We start from the raw sequence: 21,875 nt of genomic DNA, 5'->3' as shown, positions 1-21,875 counted from the left end.
TGAAAAAAATCTATTTTCAATAAAAGAAAAATAGAAAAAATGTATGCCAGGGGCTAGTGATGGAGAAAAGCTAAAAAGGCTGATGTGATTACTGCCTAGGGGAGGAGGCAGGGAAAGGCAGGTTGTGGGGTTCACTGAGCAGCCTAGCCTACTTGATAAGCTACAGGTCACTGAGATAACCAATCTCAAAACAAACAAATAGATAGAATAAAGGTGGACAGTGCCTGATGAATGACATCTGAGGTTCTTCTCTGAACATCGAATGCATACATGTACATGTGCACCCTCACATGTATGCTCATACATACATGATTTATAAACTTGAATTATTGGTATTTTGATGACTAAATATTCAATTTATTAAATAACTATTGAACTACTGTTCAATAACTATTAAAATGATTGTCATATGATATTTCCTTTCTTATTATTTAAAAACCAAATGAAAGACAAGAAAGTTGAAAAGACTGGAGATATTGGCAATAACTTACAATTTCTATATCTTATATCCTTGCAATGAGAGAGGATACAAGAGCTGATGGCTAGAGCAATTACTGAGCAAATGAGGCCCAATTACTCACTGGGCCTCCAGCTAGCTATCTGTAAGTTAATAGTGACAATAATGTTGACATGTGTATGTCACCCTGGGACTCTTAACAGTTTAGAGTAAAATGTAACTTAGCATTTAAAAATATTTGTTGATTTTAGCTACAGTAATTTTTAAGGACTAAGATTATAGTTTACCTCATTTGATTTTCACAAATAAAACCTGAGACTACCGACAAAGCGTACCTGCTTCCCAATCACTAAAACTTAAAATATTTCTTATCCTGCAGGCAGCCTCAGCCATTCCATAAAATTTGATGTGTGTGAATTTGGTGGTATAAACATGTTATGAATAGCTAAGATACTCACATTAGCATCTTATATTAGCAACATACTCATATTCCACCTCCTGATTCTCCTTATACACATTGGTATCTGTGGTATTTTTTTTTTATTCCTGCAATAGTTTAAAGCAAACAAGAAATACATTTCATTGGAGACTTGTAAGTGAACTGTAAAATCAAAAAGGATTTATTTTACACCATATTTTTCTAACAAAGGTAAAAGAAAAGTGAACTGAACATATTACCAATGGAATGATGAATTATAGGAAGCTTTAGCTGGCTCTGTGCAGCATTTATATTTTCGAAATTGTTCTTTCCTTTGTTTGGGGGAAGAAAGTCTAATCACAGAGTAACAGCTAGGACCAATCAAGCTTAACCTCTCCCACCTAATATTTCTATGTAAGCATTAGAGAACTGTATTCAGAACCTGCACGAAAATAACCTCCAAATACAGGGAAAATAATCCAGAGGGGCTTTGCTCTTTAGAAACTCTTTGATAACAGAAGGGCACATATTTTATACACATTGCAAAAAGATTCGAACACTAAGAGGCCCTTCTTCCCTCAGACCATGGGGCCAAAACCAAAGGGGGTTTGGGATTTCCTAACTTCACTGCAGAGGATAATCTTGTATTGGAACAAAGGTTGAGGATGACTCAGAATGGAATTAGTGTTGTACATCTGTGCAAACGGGACAGCATAGCTTGTGGAATTAAAAAAAAAAAAGAAAGGAAGAAAAGTGAGAAGAAAAAAGACGGGGTCCAGGAAAAGGCCACTCATGAGTCTATACCAGGTCAAGGCACAAGGAAATCCAAACTCCCTAATGCAGCATGGTCTAGGATGGGGCTGACAATGTCCTGCATTTGGCAACCTAGCATCTCACTCCTCCCTCCTCCCTTCTGACATCTGTACACGTGAGCTCACTTTCTAATGTTCGATCTGAAACAAATGGCAGGGAGGCCATTTTCGAAGTGCACTGAATGGGAGTGGAGAGGCTGACTGAGGTCCTTGTCTAAGACCACAAGATGGTTCCAGTGTCTTGGCAACATCCATGCTAATGCCTCAGGTGGCAGGATGGAACAGGCATAGGGAACAGGAGCCCCCAGACTTGTTTACGCAGAGGTGGCAAATCAGTATTGTTCTCCAGGGGCTTTTTCTCCTCGGCATGTATCAGCTTCAAGACTAGTTCTCTGTTCACTTGATGAAGAGTGGGGGAAAGAAAAGACACAAAATTCCCTTGTTTGCACTCTGAAATGTCACCTCACAGCATGCCAAACACCACGCCAAGAACTGGCTTAGTCAGGCTTTCTGCCAGCTGCCAGAGACCTCCCTGTGTCTCCTGGAGGTCAATGTTTTTCCCACACAACCAGCTTATCTTGCAATAGTCCCAATATCAATGCTGTTTCTTCATATGATATAGAACAGGTATCAGGAAACTTTTTTTAAAGGGACAGATACTGAAATACTAAAATGGCTCTATGGGTCATGTCATTTCAACTACAATCCCTCCCTTCTGCCTTTGTAGGACAAAATTAGCCTTGAGTAACACATACAGGAATGAATGTGGTTTTGGTTCTATTGCAATCAAACTTTATTTATAAACATGGTGACAGACAGGATTTGGCCTAAGGGCAATGGTTTGATGGCTCTTGATATGGATTATTTAAAAGATTCTCATGTTGCATATCTAAAAGGTAATATATGGAATATACTTTAGCATTATTATCATAAATGTTATTTGTACTGTGAATATCTCCATGGAATTTTTTATTTCATTACTAAATGAAGAAACTATTTTCCTCCACTAGTATCCATGAGAGGGGTTGGTTCCAAGATCTCTCACTAAAGGACAAAATCTATAGATCAAATATCTTATTCAAACATATTATACCATTTTCATATTACATATGTAGATCATCCACTTTAAAACAACTCTGGAATTCTTATCAAAACTAATATAACCTAAATGCTGTGTAAATGATTGCTTTTACCATATTGTCCAGGAAAAAAATTTTTAAAAATTCATATGTGTGTTTTAGTCCCATGTTTTAAAAATACTTTTTGATCTGAGGTTGGTTGAATTTGCTGGGTATGAAAGTGTATCCTCTAACTACTGTTTCAGAAATTGTTATCAAATGGTCATTATGCAACCAAAAGAATCAATGCAGTCAACAAAAATAATCAACAATGCAGATAAAACATTTACTTCATAGTGCATCGTGCCTGTGATTATCCCTTCTGCATTATCCCTTCTGCAAATATTTATTGAGGTCCTACTGTGTGTCAGAAACTCTTTTAAGTATAAGGCAAATTGTATCAAAAAGAGTGAAAACCTCTGTTCTAGGGGAGCTTATATGCCCACGAATGTCTAGGACAGAATGAATTTTCTGAAAAACAATACTTAACATTATGTAACATAGCAGCAAATGCCATAAAAAATGAGGTAGTTTTGGTTGCCTCCAGAGTTGAACGTTAAGTCTTTTTTGCTACAGGAATCATGCACCTCAGACACAGGACCCTGTGAGTCTGAGCTGGATCTGACCTGAAATCCTCCTCCCTAAGGACCAGCTTTCATGGTACCATGAAAGCTTCCAAGGGAAAGAAGCGACCAACGGTCCTACCCAGCTATGACATCAATGAACCACAACAACCAGCATAGCACAGTAACCCAAAGGTGGTAACAGTGGTACCCATACCTTGGCAGTAACCAACAGCTCTCTGATTGGGCTTAAGACCAGCTCAACAAGAGGGAAACCATGCCTGGTACTGGAAAGCTAGGCAGTTACCCAGGGCTAGTGAAGTGGTAGATCTTGGGAAAGAACCTACACCCTCCACTCTACTAAACAAGCATAATACCTAACTACACTCTAAACATAGATCCCTTATATTCACAGATAAGTATATGTCTTACCCCTTATTAAAGAAATGTCTCTTTGAAACCACAACTGATCAAAGTGCAGAGAAAAAGTGACCATGTGATGTCCGGCCCCCCAAAGAAACATCTGTTCCTGGGCAAAAAGAGGGCAGAAAGATTATGAGAACCAGTGAAGCAGGAAATTTGGTGTGAGAATGTGCCTCCTAGAAATGTCAGAGATGCTACACATCAGAGTCTCATTACAGCTGCCAATTAACAAGATCTGAACACATGAACAAGGGTGATACCAACAGACATGCTAACATGGAAGGGAGCAACCTCATGAGGCCCTGACACTAGAGACAGTTCCAAGCAACTAAGGGATGCTGATAGTGGAAGAAATAGTCTTCCTTGAGGAAGAGCCTGAGAATTGAATTTCCAATACGAAGTGCTCACTCCAGAAAGCATATACATACAAGTAAAATTATAAACAGACTCAGCTTGTTGTGATTATATATTTACAAATTAAACAGTTAAAAACAAGGAAGTAATGAATTCAAGAGGGAATTCAAGGGGATATACGGAAGCGGGTGGAGAGGGAAAATGGAAGGGGGAGGTGATGAATTATATTTTAATTTTTTTAAGACCCATAAAAATAAGGCAGTGTAACATGTTAGCAGGTCACTCAGCCAACTGAGAAGGTGGTTCAGGGACAACGTCTGAAGGAGTGAAAACCTAAGGGAGACAGATGCATCCATGCTAATAGCTGAGCACCAATTTTCTGCCCTGAGTAAATAGCTTGTAAGTGCCTGAGGCGGGAATGAGCTTGTCTCTTGGAGAAATCACAAGAAAAGCCATGCCATTTGAGTGTCTGGAATGTCCTTTGAAGGTAATAATGATGAGGCCAGAGAGGGGGATAGGGAGGGTGATAGAGGGCTTTGTGGTACGGAACTGGGAATTTTCTCTTTCAGAATAGGGAGTTTATAGGAGGATTTTAAGGAAGAAATTAATGTATTTTTATTTATTTTAAATTACACAATGCAATAATTACCTATGGGGTGAGCACTATTAAAAGGAGGTTCAATGTGAAATGGTAGAATAAAGGAGAAAGGTGAGCTGTAGTCTCCTGGAAAAGGACTTGTCTTGGTCCTGAACTCTGATACCTACCAAAAGAATTAATATTGGCAGAAGCTTGCATTGATTCTATGATAGCTACAAATGCTCAGGTTCTGTGGCCAGAAAGGATTTTATTCCTTCATATCGCAAAAGTGAAACAAGTAAATAATAAAACGTATATATTGGTTGAAAAGTTAATGTAGATTAAGAAGGACTTTTTTGTTTTTGCTTGAAAATCATGTGTCTACTCTTCAAATGAAATTGGTGGGGGCATCGTCACAACCTGACTCAAAGCAAATTGTTGTTATCAACATTCCTTGGCAATTGAAATTTCTATTTCCCAGTTTCTACATGTATCATATATTTATGCTTCCTTCAACATTAGAAAGAAGCAGTTTGTAGTTTACTAATTATCTGCTACTCACTTCATATACTTAGGCAGTTCCTCATGATTTGAAAACGCAAGGGCCCCCTGGACCTCTTGTTTGCATTGAGGCCATCAGCAGCAAAATATTTGGCAAAAGGAAGGCAGACTCTCCAAGTATTTGCCCCAAATTCTACAGTGTTACATTTTAAATGTGCATCTTTGCAAACTAACTTGTTTGTTTCTTGTTTATTTGTTTGTTTGTTTGTGTATTCCAGTACCGGGGATTGAACCTAAGGGTTCATACTAGGCATGCACTGTACCATGGATTTACAGCTCCAGTAATCCTGTGGACTATTGAAAAAGAGGAAAAAGAATCCTCACAGAAAGCACAGAATGTACAGGTCAATCACCCAGCTTTCTGTCACAAGAAGTCGCAGGAGGGTAAGATGAGCACACAAAAAGATGCAAAACCAGCAGCAGCAAAGAGGCATTGAGGAGATAGCTTGGTCCAAGAAGGGCTTGTCAAGCTGAGGATGTGAATTGGAATCTCCAACATCCACGTGAAAAACTGAGCGTGGTAGTGTCCATTTGTATTCCTGGCACTGGAGAGGGGGTACATGAAGGATCTGGGGACAGATGGCCAGCCAGTCTAGCCTAATTGGTGAGCTCCAGGACAGCTAGAGAACCTTTCTTAAAGGTGCTAAATAGAGATCCTGAGGATGGTACTTGTGGTTGTTGTGTGGACTCCACACATGTGCATATACACCTACACTTATATGCATGCAACAGAAGCACATTAAATATCAAAATAGCAATAGGAACAGCTGAACCTTCTATAACACTAGCATTTAGGAGGCTGAGGCAAGAGGACTGATTGACCAGCCACAGGTTTGAGGCCACCCTGCCCTGCACTATGTAGTGAGTTCCAAGTGCTGGCTTGGGATGCAGAGTGAGATCTTGGCTTAAAAACCAATTAAATGTAAACACACACACACACACACACACACACACACACACACACACACACACACACAAAACAGCAACAACAAAACAGCAGCAGCAGCAACAACAACAAACATCAAGAGGGACCAGTGAGATGGCTCAGGAGGTGAACGTGTTTGCCATCAAGTCTGAAGACCTAAATTTGATCTCCGAAACCAACGCAGTAGAACATTGACTCTTACAAGGATTCCTCTGACCTCCACAGGAAAGAAAGAAGCAAAGAAAGGACACAAGAAAGGAGGGAAAGAAGGGAGGGAGGGAGGGAGGGAGGGAGGGAGGGAGGGAAGGAGGAAGGAAGGAAGGAAGGAAGGAAGGAAGGAAGGAAGGAAGGAAGGAAGGAAGGAAGGAAGGAAGGAAGGAAGGAAGGGGAAAAAAGAAAGTTTTAAAAACTCCTCAACAATAGAAAATGGCCATTTGTATTTAATGTTACCCAAGATGTGGCCCTTCTCATTCATCTGGTACCATTGGGAATAGTTCTCAAAAGAACTTTATAATATAGGAGCTTCAAATAATAAAGGAGCCTCAAACTCAAACATATACTGTGATGTTGAACATATAATTAATTACACAATTCTCTGCAAGAGCTATCATCCTACATCACATTAACAAGGAATGGTTATAGAACTTCTTGAATTAAGCCCATCATGTCAAGAGAGCCACACCATAAATTTCTGATATTTACAGAGACTAATGAATCATTTACTCTTTTGTATAACTTGTTTGTCAGTTGTAAGACAGAAAAAGTTGGGTAATTAAAAGTTGAGAGTCTTATAAAGCTACTCTTGTGATGGCCAATATCTTACAACGGGTATTTAGAAAGATCCACTTTACCAATGTTTAAGGGTAAGAACAGATTACCACAAACAGTCAGCTGGCTTTATCTAGACTTGATAACACCTATTTATTCTCCACCGGACAGTGATGCCATGAGGTGCATAATGTTCATCATACTTTGATTAGTGATTTTGTTGAATAAACAGCTGAATTAATTTGATGTCTACACAGTTTTCATCAGTTTCTGTGGTACATTTCTTCTTAACCTATAGCAACTACTTACAATCAAAATAGAAATGCCATAAGTTATAAATATTATACTTCAAATAATTATAGTAAAAAAGCGTGCATATGAGTGTTCAAAACAAATGTATTACATGAAGTTTAGAGTCTGGGATGAAGAAAACACTAATTAAGGGAAATTTATGAGAGTCTTTAGCAAGTTCTTTGATGAATGCATTTATTTGGTTACTTGATCCCCCAACCAATCACATTAACAATGACAAAAGATATGCAAATCCAAGCAGACAATAGTCAAGCCAACTGCTCTGACTCATACCAACAGGGACATTTCAACATTTATTCAGCTTGATTCATTCTTGTGAGGATTGATATAACCAAGGAACAGTTTAATACTTATGCTTGGCTATAATCTGAAAACTATGCCATAAACTCTGACCAAGAACAAAGCAAACGAGAATCAAATTTATTTCACAAAACAAATTAACATATGAAATGTCTGCATGATGTAACCCCAGCAGAACTGTGCATTTGCCCTGTCACTGCTGAATAATTGCATAGCAACAAAAAAATATGCATTCGCTGTGTGAGTCACCATTTTGATTGTATGTTTAAAGCAAATAAGACATTACATTTTTGGTAGAATAGCTCATTCACAATTTAGAACTGTATTTCCCACTGGTGGCCCCCTCAAAGGACCCAGACTAATTTATCATGATTGAATTCTCATTGAAAACACTGTGGATGGGATATTGACCATAATAACAAACTATTAAACCAAAGTGATTTATTCACTGTAGGATGAAATTGTGCCAAAGAAAAACCAGTTGTTCTATTATAAACTAATTCTGGGGATAGTGCCAGAAAATGCACCTATGATCCTTAAAAACTGCTTGCCTCCTACTTGCCATGTAGCAGTCTTAACTTTTCACCTGCGATCTGTAGCAGGAAGCTGCATCTCCAAGTTTGGGAACTCCAGATCTACCAAGTTCCAGTTCACATGCCCAAAGAAATAACTGATCTTAGTTCAGTCCCTAGTGGACGAAAGGAGAAGAGCTGTGTGAGGAGGGATTCAGCAGGCGCAGACCAGAGCAAGTGACTGGGACAGCACACAACAGAAGTTTGTCATTTCTCCATCTCACATCCTCTTAGAGGGTGAGCTGTGCTAGCCTACTGGCGATCCTCCTGCCCACACTGAGGCAAGTGGTTAGTACACGTCCTGGGAGAGGAGAGTTCACAATTGGGAATGCCGTCATGGCTATAGAAAAATGCACTTACCTGTTACAAAGCTCAACAGGGGAGCTGAAGAAACTCCCAGCCATTGAGAAGGCAGTCTTAACAACAGCAACTACAAAATGTTTTGTGGCTTAAGAAAAAAGGGTCACGTGCCCATCTATTGACATTTATAAAATTGGATCAAATATGTATTCAATATTAAAGTTTTTCAAGAGATTGGGGCTCCCTGATGGCACTGTCTCTCTAACTAACCCAGGGAAAGGAGGCTGGTCAGGAATTAGCAATCATCTTGTGTTCAGACCAATCTGCAGGTGCACTCTGGAGAGCCATGGGCTGTTTCTACCCTCATCGTGGGCAAAACCCCTTTCTTATGGCTTTCCATCAGAAGCTGTTTTCTTATTTTTTTCCTTCATGCACAGATGAAATATATAACAAATGTCACCCAAGCTCATCTTCTGCTTTGAAGTTAAGTCCTCTTTACTTATAAATACAATCTTTCTAAACAAATGTAATGTGGGTACTTTATACTTACTCTCACTTAATGATAGTTTTATTAAAAGTTGGGGGTGGGGAACTAAACATTTTATGACGATTTCCCATGGTAGCTCACAAAACTCCTTGCTGTACAACCAATTTAAATCCCAGTTAGTATTACCATTACGATTTCGATTTCTTTTTACACCAACTTGCCTAAGAAGTGCGCGCGTTCTTTTCTACAGTTGGGCTTTGACAGTCAAAATGCTCACAATAAACTTTAGAACAGAGAAAACCAGCATTGATAGAGTCTGTCAGTGTCAGAGGTACAAATGGGGAGCCGTCACAAGATGGGAGGTTCGCACAAGCCCGGGACCCCTGGCTTACCCGGGAAGTGGAGCCCAGAGAAGAGATCCCCTTTTCTTTTGCAAACACTGCCCCCAGGAGCAAAAGGTAAACACAAAAGCCCCCCTATGGAACACTGAGCTCGCTGCAGAGAGGGAATGGAAAAGGCTCGGTGCAATTAGAAACTGAAAGCGATCACTTACTTTTTGCAGCCACTGAGTATAATTTTCCATCACATGCTCCAGATGCTGAAGTTTCTGGGAAGAGAAATCCGGCTCCACGTGTGGAGCATCTCTCTGCAGAGCGTTCGTGTTGTACTGCTCTGTCGCACTCTCACGGCAGTTCCCGTCGTGTTCTGGAAGAATGAAAGTGTAGGCACATTGCCCATGTTGAATCCGGTTATATCTTCTCCCTCCGTTTTCTGGATTTCGGCGCTGGTTGCTGCACCCTATGTGAGTCAGAATGGCAGCGAAGAATGCAAAGGAAAGAAAAACTGTCATTGTACTGCCAGCGCTCGCCTTCCGTGCCTCCTGCAAAGCTGGCTCTTCTCTTCTGACCTTTAAACTAGTTCTTTATTTCAGGTAAAACTGCTTGTTTGACTCTTTCCCCTTTAAAGAAAACGTCTGAAGAAGATCCACAGAAAACTAGCCATTTGTTGTTAGCTTTGTTCTAAAATGTTACTTTTTTTTTATTTTACTGTAATGATAGTTTCCTTCGTTAAAACTTGAGATATTTATTGCATAGTAGCTGAGATTTATTGTTTCCTCTCTGTGTAACCGTTCAGCTTGGAGGCTGCCTGAGTCAGCTGCGCGTACATATTCTAGCCCCTTTCCTCTACCCTATCTGCAGCAGATCTGCTATTTTCTCCCAGACCTCAGTGAGTTTTATTAAGGTTGCACATCCAAGCCAAGCTGGAAGCAGGCAGCCTTTCACAAGACGGCTTGACAGGAATGCATGAGTGTGCCCCTATGCTAAGGATTGCTGATGGCTTTGGGCGGCGGATCAGCTTACAAATTGGCTGGATGCGCATGACCTCGATCATGTATGGGCCTCCCGCCCCTTCCGCAGACAATTGCCTTGAGCCCTTAGCAGATGCACGGAAAAATCAATAAATAGCGCAGTCCACCTTAATACAATTGGGTGTGCATGCTGACCTACTAAAATCTATCACGCTGGAAATATGTTTCCAAAGTTACTGTTTAATTGAGAAACTCTAAATTGGCACAATTTCCAGTGGATTGTTTTTTATAATTCTATAAAATTATTAAATTAAAATTTCATTTTTATTTACTCTGAGAAAAACATTTAAAAAGCTATTTTTAGAGAGGGCATTCTCCCTTTGTGTTTACTTGGGTTTTGGGTAGGTGGAAAAAAGAATCAAAAGATCAACTTATCAAGGAAATTACCATAATTTGTCACTCAAAGCGACATAGCATGTGCATACTAAGTAGCATTTTCTGAGTACCTTTCGGGATATGGATTTTAAATGAAGCTAGTTTCTCAGTCAGAATGCAGCCGTTTACATTCTCTGAGTATAAATTGAGCAACTTCCCTACAAAAACAGTGTGGTTACAGTTTAAGACAGTGGCCTGAGAATTATTAATTCCTGTGGTACATGCTAATCATATATTTCACAAGAACCTCTGGCACTTCGATGGCTGTCTTTAACACTGGAATGGAAATTCCACACAAATCCTTTGTGGCTACAGAGGCCAGCTATCTGAGAACAAGCATGTATCAGGTGTGCCAATGGCTTATACGAGAGAAACTTCTGTGGTTTTATTAAGAAAGAAGGACATGGTCAGAAGGTGTTTTCCCAAGTACAGACTATAAATATTTGAACAAAGGGACAGTCAAATACAAAGGCCAGGGGATGATTACAGAATTTAGTATGGCACCAGGATATTTACTGGATGTGTGTATAAGTCAAGTTCTGTTACATGCGGGGTTCTCATCGGGGACTGGGTGGGCTTTGAAGCCGAGGAGCCTCTCCTCTCAGACCTGTGTACAGACAGAAGCCACCATGTGACTCCCGTGTCCTGGAAAGGGAGTAGGGCAGTGGGTGAAGGTCAGAATCGGTTAGAGATGCATCTTTAGGAAGAAGAGGAGAGGTCAAAAATGGACTCCAGAAAGGCTGTGGTTTGTTTGGGGGAAAGAACAGTGATGAGGTTCATTAGTCCTTTCCACATCCAATAACACACTTCTGATCAGACAGAGATATTATGCCAGACATAGGAGTAAAAGTCTGACCACCACAAGAGTTGTGGGGGAATATTATTCCTAGGCAGCTGTACTGTCGCTTAAGGGTTTGCTATTTGTCCGCTCACATGAAACATTCCTTATATACTATCTCACTTAACCATGGCAACAAATCTAAGATATAGGTATCTTGTTTAACTCTCTCTCTTTTTAATCAACAGGAAACTGAGTCACAGAACGGCTGATCAGTTACAGTTCACATAGCTGGTGGAGGATTATGTGAATGGGCTGTGAGACTAACTTTCTAACCATTAGGTCAGCCTTGTCTTTGAAAACCTCTAAGAGGAATTAAAGCAACCCCAAAAGGGCTCCAGCTAAATTGCTCTACACACTCAAAGCAGAGAACTTGTTGGTACCCAGTAAAGAAAGAATAGGACTATCTAGTTTACCTCTCTCTGTTTTAAAATGGTGTCTCATGTAGCCAGGATGACCTTGAACTTCTGATATTCCTGCCTCTACTTTATACTTCTTGACCAACACACCTAGTTTATGCAGTGCTAGGAATTGAACCCAAGGCTTCCTGTGAACCAGGCATATGCTCTACCAACTGAGCTACTTTCCCAGTACAAATATGATTTAATTCTTTCTCTGCAGCCCCACAAAGTGCTGGGTATCCCCTTCACAGCCACAGTACGAAGCAGACTAGAAAAGCAGATTGCCTAAGAGTACTTGTCAGCAATGCTTACATTGAAAATCATCCATAGAAAGAAGAGTGTCCAAAACCAACACCTATAAGTGCTTTGTTAAGAACCAAATGCAGCTGAAAACTGGAAGGGAGTTAATGGAGGCGTGATGAGGTCTCTATTACAGCCCCGCTGTGTTCCTAAAGGGCCATGACAAACTGTTCTGCGTGTGTCTGTACATGTGAACTTTCCAATCCAAAGGGATGGAAGGAAAATGTACAGTTTCCACAGGAAAGCAGAGACAACTAGGGAGAGGGAAACTGAAGCAAGTCTAAAAGGGTCGAAGGTGACCTAGAGAAAAAGATGATTCAGGATTTTTGCCAGAAAATCAAAAGTCCATAATACTGGAAGAGCTAGTATCAATCTAGAGAAAACATTCACAGGTCAGGCGTAGTGGTTAGTAAACACAGAAATGTCTGTAAACCCCTGTGTTCTGAAATTCCAGCTAAGGGACAGTGCAGGCTTTGGGGACCATGGATCTGACCAAAGGTGACAGTTAATTGTCACTAGCTAGCTCTTCAGAAACATTCTGCAAATTCAGGGAGTGATGGGAAGCACAAGCCATTAAAATCGTTTTCTACCTCACCTCCAACCTTTTTATAATTCTAAAGTGATAAACAATTACATGAAGTTAAAGTCTGGAACAGACTAGTTTTGAAACCTGGAATAATGGCGTGGGGGCTATAAGTCATATCTATACAGTCCTGTAAATGCTGCAATTTCCATTGAGACCAGAGACCCTATTAAAATGGGTACTTAATGGCCCTAAATATGCCCCCTCCACACAAAAACCAGGTTTTGTTGCTTTCTGTATGAAGATTTCCTGATTTTAATAAAGCCCAGTAAGTGGCTACATCTCTGTTAAATTTTAACAACCTCCTCTTCATATCTCTCATAGTCTCATGTTTCTTTCTAATTATTCCTTTTATTTGTTTTTGTTTTCCTCTCTTTGTAGCACTGAGTAGTTAAAATGATCACCCTTCTTTCATCGACTCCCCAGCATGTATTATACACTTTATTTGAAGGAATGAAGCATTAAGTGAATGAGTGAATGGAATAACTAATCACTTAACTGATGCATTTTTCTGGTTATTTGGTAACTACAAGACTGTTCACACCCACTGTATTTGTTGGGTAAGTTTTCCAAAACCTCTAAACATAAGGGAATATGATAAATCCAAACTTATCCTAAAGAATGAGACAGATATAAAAGACAGAGTGCAATATCAATACATATTTTTACCCTTTAACAAATTATTTTCATTTAATGTTTATTGAATCCCCACAATTATATGTTATTGTACCCATCTTGCAGATGAGAAAATTAGGTCACATAAAAGCTAATCACCCAAGACCTGTGATTATTTCTATGGCAGAGCAAGAACTTGATCTTTAACCCATCTCTTAGTCACACAGTTCCAGTTTTCAGCTGCATTTGGTTTTGTGCAAGAATGCTTCAGTGTTAAGTAGAAGTCATGTCTTAGAATTTAGGATGCAGGAACAGCAGGCATCTATTCCCCACCACAACCTCATAGATTCATGTTAGGATCAACTCAAACAGAACTAATACTAAATCAGAACATACTAGTATTGTTGTCCCATCTGCTCATCAACAGGGAAGCTGGTTGCTTGAGCAGACTATTATTTCAGTCCATTCTGAATGATTAATCCCATGTCAGATCACTCCCTACCCTTCTATCATCTGTAAGTGGCAATAGCATCTACAGCAGATGGAGATACTACAGGAAGCCAATCCAGAAGAAGATGCAGGGTCTTGCCTGGCAGCTAGCAGCATATCATGGGTACATGAGAAATGTCCCTTGCTCAGCCTAATTGAGAAAACACTGTTAAATCTGTAGGTGCATCAGTAGATGAGCTGAGGGCTAGAGACAAAGGCAGATGAGGAAACTATTACTTAAATATAGACTTGCCTTCTGCTGGCCGAAATTCCTAGCAATTAGTGAATGGCTTGCTTGCAAAGTTAATTTTTAACCATAGCAAATCAAGTTAGAGCTAAGGCAGAATTTGCTCTAAGGATGGAAGGACTAGCAGACTCAAGGAAAGATCTGGAAACAGAGGTCTAGAGCAAGAGAAGTTTGGAGGGTCTGTGGGAATAGGGTCAAAGAGGAGAGGGCCTTGTGGCTGTGTGGCCACGGGAGAACAAGAGAAGGGGATGATGTATTAAGTAGGCGGACTGTGGTGAGATGGTATTTCCTGTGGATAAGAAGAGCCTTTGGTCCTTGTTTTGTACATGGGAAACAACATGTGGATTATATAAACTATTACTGTGCACACAAGGTCTCTTTTCCATGTTGGGTTTTACATGGGATCAGGGTTCTGGATGCAGGGAATATGTCTTTCTTGTTAATGACTAGATCCTCATTTTCCTGACACAGAATAGACCTTGGGTAACCACTGTACAGCACACTGATTAATGACACAGTCACTTCATTTTAGTGATCACAGTGGAAGGCACAGAAGCACCACATGGGTATTCAGAGTCCAAAAGGAATTCCAGGAATTAAATAAGGATAGTAAATTAATACCTAAAAGTTCCAACCATGTTGTAGAGACATGGCCAAAGATTGAAAAAGCATTTAATAAACATCTCAGAATTACCTTTGTCATGTCACGACTTGTCATTCATACAGTGGAGTATTCTATGTACTGCTAGCCGGGAAAAACAGAGATGAAGTTTGGATATAGCAGAAATTCAGATGCCAGCATTTCATATGCACCAGAATAGAGACAGACTACATTTGGAATACCCGTTAAGAAGATATTTTATTAGGGCAAAAATTATATCGTTCACTTTGCATTTACAAAATGCCCTCCTCTTTCTCTTCTTCTCTATGGGAAGTATCATTGCCTAGATGAGAGAAAAATATATAAAGATATCCCTCTTTCTCTCTCTCCTCTCCTCTCCTCTCCTCTCCTCTCCTCTCCTCTCCTCTCCTCTCCTCTCCTCTCCTCTCCTCTCCTCTCCTCTCCTCTCCTCTCCTCTCCTCTTCTCTCTCTCTCTCTCTCTCTCTCTCTCTCTCTCTCTCTCTCTCTCTCTCTTTCTCTCTCAAACTTTTCCATCTTTAAAAAGAACATTTTACATGTTCTCCAAAACAAAACTGTTTCTTAGAAAAGTCTGAAAATTTCATTACATCGTCATGAGCACCAGTGGTAGCTGGTCTCTACAAGACAAAGCTGATAAATACTGGCTGTGGTGGTTTGAGAACATCCCCATAGGCTTGGATATTTAAATCCTTGGTCACCAGTTGGTAGTGCTGTTTGGGGGAGGTAGTGTAACCTTGCTGAAGATCACAGGTGTCAGATGTGGAGAGTTAACAGTCTGGTTCACACTTCTAGTTCTCGCTCAGTTTGGTGTTTGCAGGTGGGGATGCAATGCTTCCTGAAGCCTCCTCTGCTGATATGAGCGTTTTTCTGGAAACACACGCCGAAATAAACTCATTCTTCATAAATTTCCCCAGGTCATATGTTTTATCACAGAAACAAACAAGTAACTAATATTGCCCCCAACCATTACCACTTATCTGGAACTCAATGACTTTGGACTCTGTCCAGAAAAGTTTTTGATCTTCAAATGAAAGTGACATCTACAATGATAGACTTCAGTGGAAAGTCTTATCATTCACAAGTACTACACACTCAAATTTCAAATTATTATGGAGATAATATTCTTCTTGCGTGAAATTTCTGTGGAGAAATAGGAGCAATATCTACTCAACCCTGATAAGGCATCAAAACCAGAACAAATAATGATTCCACCAAGTCTATCTTCTCATATGAATTTGCTTATTGCGTCTCCTGACAGAGTATGGCTTAGAGGTTATTTAGGAGAGTGAGTGGCCTCCAATGCATCTGTACTACCCCAAAAAATTCTCACACCACCATGGTTAACAATTTCCTCTTGCTGTGTAGATAGAGTGCCCTGTCATTTAACTTTCTATGCTCTGTAGACTCCATCACCTCCTAAGACCATGGGACCATGAACAACTTGGGCAGAATTACATAGTTTTGGGAAGGAGTTACAAGGAATGGCTGGACTCTCCGAAGAGAGTCTACTAACCCACTCCCTTTTTCTTTGAGAGAATGTCAACATGCCCATCTAGAGGGTCTCTTGCAAATAGCCAGGGCTTCTGATAGAGATAGCGTAGGTAGGTTTTATGATCAGAGGACAGTACTCTCTAACACCTGCAAACTCAGATTTTAAAACAGTATGGGAATTGATTCCTTGCTTTTGCTAATATTCTTCTCTCTCTCATTGAACCTCATTTTTATGTTTTAATAACCTAGACTTACTTACAATGTAGCATTGTCTCAACTGTCTCCCTCTTGCTTGCCTGGATGGACTCCTCCTTTGTGGACAAGGTAGGACATAAAAATATTCATTCTCATTTTGTTTTCTTTTTATTTGCTGTCTGAACTATTGCAAGTTGGATAACATTAGACAAAACAGTTCTTTTGAACTTAGCCTCCTCATCTGTGGAATGAATAGTATAAACTATGTGAAGGCAATGTGAAGAATCAATCATACAAGGAGTATAAAGTACTGAACTCAGTGCTGAAAGAATATAAAAGGTAAATGATAATTCTTGGTTCTCTCCATGTGTGTTCTTTCTTGTCTTCAAAAATTCGTCCTACTTTTGACCTTGTTTAATTGAATTTTATAACAATGTTTATCTAATTCTGTTCCCTATCATTTCATCCTCTTAAACATTTAAGATCATTTCTGAGCCTCGTAAAAATCACAAATTTAAGAAGCACATTTTGAAATGAGAGAGTGGTCACATCCACACTAATAGCTCATATAAACAGTTCTGCTTTCTTTGAGGGCAGGGGCTTTCATGTTCTTCCTCACTGCTGCATCCCCTTCACCTGGAACAGTAAGGGCCTGGCACACAATAGGTGCTGAATAAATATTTGTTGAATGGATGAAACAACTTGGGAACAATTTAGCAAGAATGTTCTGCCCTAAGTAGTCAGGCCAGAAAAGCAACTGGTAAGGCAAACAGACAAGGAACCAATCACACTTGGAAGTAAGAACTGGATGCTCTGAGAGCCCTTGGGAGCAATGAGGATGTCATCCAAAGCTTCACCACCATGACTTGTTATCCAACTCATTTCCAGCCAATTCAACCAAATGACTTTATTTTCAAGAACGTCTTTTATGTCTGGACTTGGGGGCATATATTATTTCATTCTGTTTCCTGGGAGATAATGTTTGCCTCTGATACAATGAAAATGAAAGGGAACATTCTAATATTAATCTTAGAAAAACTATGCACTGCGGCTTGACTTATATACAGCAAAGGAAACCTTATTTTATCAACTACCCCCACCAAAAAAGTCAGTTTTGTGCCCCACCACCACCCCAGGCTCTAATCAGATTAGGAATTTGGCAATTAAATTAGGAAATAAATTCCAGTGGTATTTAAAACTATGATTGCCTTAATCAGATTCTTAGTTCATATACTGCCTGGCAAACACTAGGCCTTTTCATGGTAATCTTAGTCATAATACCTTTAATTCTGAAAAGTTACTGCTTCCTTTTCTACCAAGTGCCTGATGTGGTTCATTCCCCTTGACATTTTTTTTAATTAGTGAAAGTCTTAAAAAGAAGAATTTAAGCAGTTGAAAAAGGATAGGCTAAACGTCACCCGAAATGAGGGAAGGATTAGGGCAGATCATTGTGGCCTTGTTTTTCTCCACATTATCTTCCATCACCTTGTGATATACACAGAGGAATCATCTCAGGCTTCAGCGATACCAAGCCTATGTATTTTGTAAAATATTTCTAACTTTTTACTACACTCCCACTGCCTTCAAAATTGCCAGTCTCGCTGCTGTCTTACTGCATTCCTAGCTACCTCGGATTTTAAACCTTTACTTTTCTTAGATTTATGCTGAGCCACAGCAGTTGGAAAACAAAACACTTGTATCTTCCGTATTACATGTTAAAATAAACACAGAATATTAAAACGAATATCTGTGCAGAAATAACCTATCCAGCACTGGAACTCCCACTGGAATGTGGGCTACAAGCTGGGAAATACCATTTAGTTCTTGTCTTAGAAAATAAATGGCCAACGTCTCCTGTCAATGTGTCTATGGAAAATAATACTGTCCAGCAGTTTCTTAAGATGAATTTGCATTAGGTCCAAAATGTTTAAGGATCATTTTCATTCAGTAGTAGCTTCAGCAAAACAACCAATTCTTTGGAAACAGGTTTATCCTTTTATCCTGGCTGAGAGCACAGGAGGAACTCCTCTAGGCCTCATTCAGGGAAGTCACTGCAGAGATTGGCAGCAGCTCTGTCTTCAGGGTTGCGTGCCAACAGAGATGCCCAACCAAAAGTCTGGAATGAAAACCACTGACAGGCAGATGTTAGTCACTCGTCTCTTGCATCTGGCGATGGGAAGAACAGTGGGCTACTTAGCATCTATGATACGCCTTCACTCCTCAGTGGTCTTGCCTTTGGAAGTGTTAGGGGAATAGTAACTAAATTTCTTCTCAAGAGTTTCATTCCCTTGGGAGAACTGACATTCCTAACTCAACCCCTTCAGAAAGCCATAAAAACACATCAGTTCAAAACAGGGGGAGGGAAGTTAATATTTAAAGAACCAGTCGTGAACCAATTAGCCTTGGCTTAACAAGAGCTATCGTTTGCTGAGTACCTGAAGTACATTAAGGACTGTGCTAATCACTGTACTAGCATAACCTCATCTCTTCTGATCATCACAACAACCCAATATGTAGGAAACGTTTTTGCTGTCTTTTTACAGAAGAAAGAACATTAAAGAATTGCAGGCACTATAGAAGCTCTTTGCTGATTTCAGACCATAATCTTTTGTTCACCATACGTATACAAAACATCAGTCAATCCTATCACAGCATCTGCTCTTTTAGATTCCCAAATTCATTCTTCCTGCTTTTAGTACACATTCCTTTATTTGTTAATCCAATGAGAAACAGAACACTTGACAGAGAAGTCAACAAATACAAAGTTCTAAGAGCTGGAAATTAAAACATGATTACCACCCCCAAAAGTTAATAATTATATTTATTGTATGTCAATTGGTTTATATGTTTTATCAAATTTAATTTTAAAAATTTATGTGTGTGTGTGTGTGTGAGAGAGAGAGAGAGAGAGACAGACAGACAGACAGACAGATAGACAGACAGACAGACAGACAGACAGAAAACGCTGGTACTGGGGGAAAACAAAAGAACGGTGTCAAATCCCCCTGGAGCTGGAGTTGCAGGTAGGTGTGAGGCCTCTCCCCACACCCGGGTTCAATGAACCGAACTCTTGTTCTCTGGAACAACAGTCAGCACTCAAAACTGCCGAGCCACTTCTCTGGCCCCTCACATTTAATCACTGATAAAATTATGTACCTGCTTCTAGTTATCAGATGAAGAAACTGAGACTCAAGAGAGAAGGAACTTGATACAGGCTCCACAGGAGTATTATTTTTTGCCTGACCATCTTACTTAACGGTCCAGTCATTATAACTAATATGCTAAGGCAAATTTTCTCAAACATGTGAAATAATCATCTTAAAGCTATTTGTATGGATATCTACGATCAGCTATCTCCTTGTCTTTACTGAATGCAAGGGACAAGATAATTCAATTATTCACAAATTATGATCCAGACTGGTCAGCATCAGGACCACCTGAAAACCTATGTGTGATTCAAACTCCCAGGCTACCTCAGAACTCCTGAATCTGAACACTGAGCATGGTGCACTCCTTCTATGAAGAAGACTTACAGATAACTATGATATATGTTAACTACTGGATTAATTCTTCATGCCTTAAAACTAGTGACATTTTAGTATCCTTTATGATTTTCATATAAATAGAGAAGGCTGAGTTTACTCTTCTGGATTGGCTCAGTAGTTCTGGATTTAGCCTTAATATTGTATATATTAAAAAGACATTAGTTTTTAATATATAACCGTAGTTGAGAACTAGTGGTTATAATAGAAATGGCTAAGAAATAAGTGCTGTAAAGACAATTGAATCTGTCTACTATAAAAGGAAGAATTAACTTCCTTGGATATGTATGTGTGCTATATTTCTGGATTGTATTTTTAATTTTAGGAAAATAAACAATGACCTTAATGCCTGTAAAAATTGCTGTTTAATTTCTGTGTAAAATTAATGTTTTTTTCTGAAGCATTTAAGGACACAAAGATTAGCACAAAGAACTTTCAACAGCTCATATTATTTTGTTGAACTAATTTATCTCTTAAATTTATACTTTAAAGCCTTTACACACAAGGACACAGTGTTTATCTCAATTAATAATTAACAACTGCTGTTATAATGACATATTCTTTTTCTCATGAGGCAATTTAGTTTCTCTCAAAGTAAGAAACGAGTGTCTGTGTTTTCATTATCAACTGTTCCAATACCCGATTTTACACTTGGAATGAATGAAGTGATTGAAAAACCAGAATTAACAGGTTGCTTTTCGTAGTTAAGTTACAGATAGTTTGGCATTGCTAATCATCTTCATTTTGGTAATAAGATCTATACGGGTCTCTTATTTTCTGTTGTGATACCATGAGATTTGGAGCATGTGTTTCTTTTATATCTAGGTGGTATCATGTAATTCAAAGCAACAGCATTCTTACTGTCTGCAAAATGGAAGTAACACCAATGTCTACTATGACATGAATGAACAAGAAAGATGTGGTAGATCCATACAGAGGAATATTATTTGGTCACACAGATGAATGAAATATTGATACAAGCTATGACATAGAGGAACTTAGAAAATATTGACATGGGAAGAAGTAGCGTGTCTTTAAGAGTAATGGAGTGTTTGTCTCTCCTCTCAGTTGGCCTTTAACTCAGGAGTTAGGATGGTGAGAGTCCATGATCCTACCAAGCATCCACTGAGACAGTAGCTCTAGATTCTTGTCACACAAATTCAAAGAATGAAATTCACAGACTACATAAGAGTAAGATTTAGAAAGACATTTTATTAGAAGGAGAAAGAAAGAAAGAAAGAAAGAAAGAAAGAAAGAAAGAAAGAAAGAAAGAAAGAAAGAAAGAAAGAAAGAAAGAAAGAAAGAAGGGAGGGAGGGAGGGAGGGAGGGAGGGAGGGAGGGAGGGAGGGAGGGAGGGAGGGAGGGAGGAAGGAAGGAAGGAAGGAAGGAAGGAAGGAAGGAAGGAAGGAAGGAAGGAAGGAAGGAAGGAAGGAAGGAAGGAAGGAAGGAAGTCCTGCATCACAAGAATGAGTTCCAGGAAACAGGGTGCTACTGAACTACTGGTCTGTGGGTTTTTGTAGAACTTAAAGAAGAGACTTCAGTGAGGCATAGGGAAATGCTGAATCCCATTGGACCACCCAAGAGATACCGAGGTAATTCTCTGTTTGGGTCATATTTTCACATACAGGTTCCAGGCAAGGATGCTCATTTAGGAGAATAAACAAGAATGGACCAGAAATCAGAACTCCCTCTGGCATTCTTGGCTTCCAGCAAGGACAGAATGGATGACAAGATTAATGATGTTTTCTGGACTGTTATCCTCAGGGTCTCTGCCACAACACTGCCTAAACAGTTTCTATCTCTTGTTCTGAATAGTATGCTGAGATAAAAAAGCCAGATGCCA

General features: G+C 39.5%; 1 protein-coding gene across 3 annotated transcripts in view; it reads right to left on the bottom strand.

Moving 5' to 3' along the window:
* Nucleotides 1-10,281, bottom strand: part of Angpt1 (angiopoietin 1) — a 256,084-nt gene extending 245,803 nt beyond the window's left edge. Inside the window, exon 1 of one of the 3 annotated variants that reach the window (XM_006978712.4) lies at nt 9,501-10,281. In XM_006978712.4, the coding sequence (XP_006978774.2) occupies nt 9,501-9,797 (297 nt within the window). In that variant the 5' untranslated portion in view covers nt 9,798-10,281. The remainder of the gene's footprint in view (nt 1-9,500) is intronic. The other 2 variants (XM_006978713.4, XM_076555800.1) reach the window with 2 other exon arrangements.
* Between the last annotated feature and the right edge of the window lie 11,594 nt (nt 10,282-21,875).

Source organism: Peromyscus maniculatus, chromosome 20 (assembly GCF_049852395.1).
Source record: "Peromyscus maniculatus bairdii isolate BWxNUB_F1_BW_parent chromosome 20, HU_Pman_BW_mat_3.1, whole genome shotgun sequence".
NCBI classification, from domain to species: domain Eukaryota; kingdom Metazoa; phylum Chordata; class Mammalia; order Rodentia; family Cricetidae; genus Peromyscus; species Peromyscus maniculatus.
The sequence above is the reverse complement of the archived record's forward strand: the minus strand, read 5'-3'. Positions and strand labels throughout refer to the sequence as shown.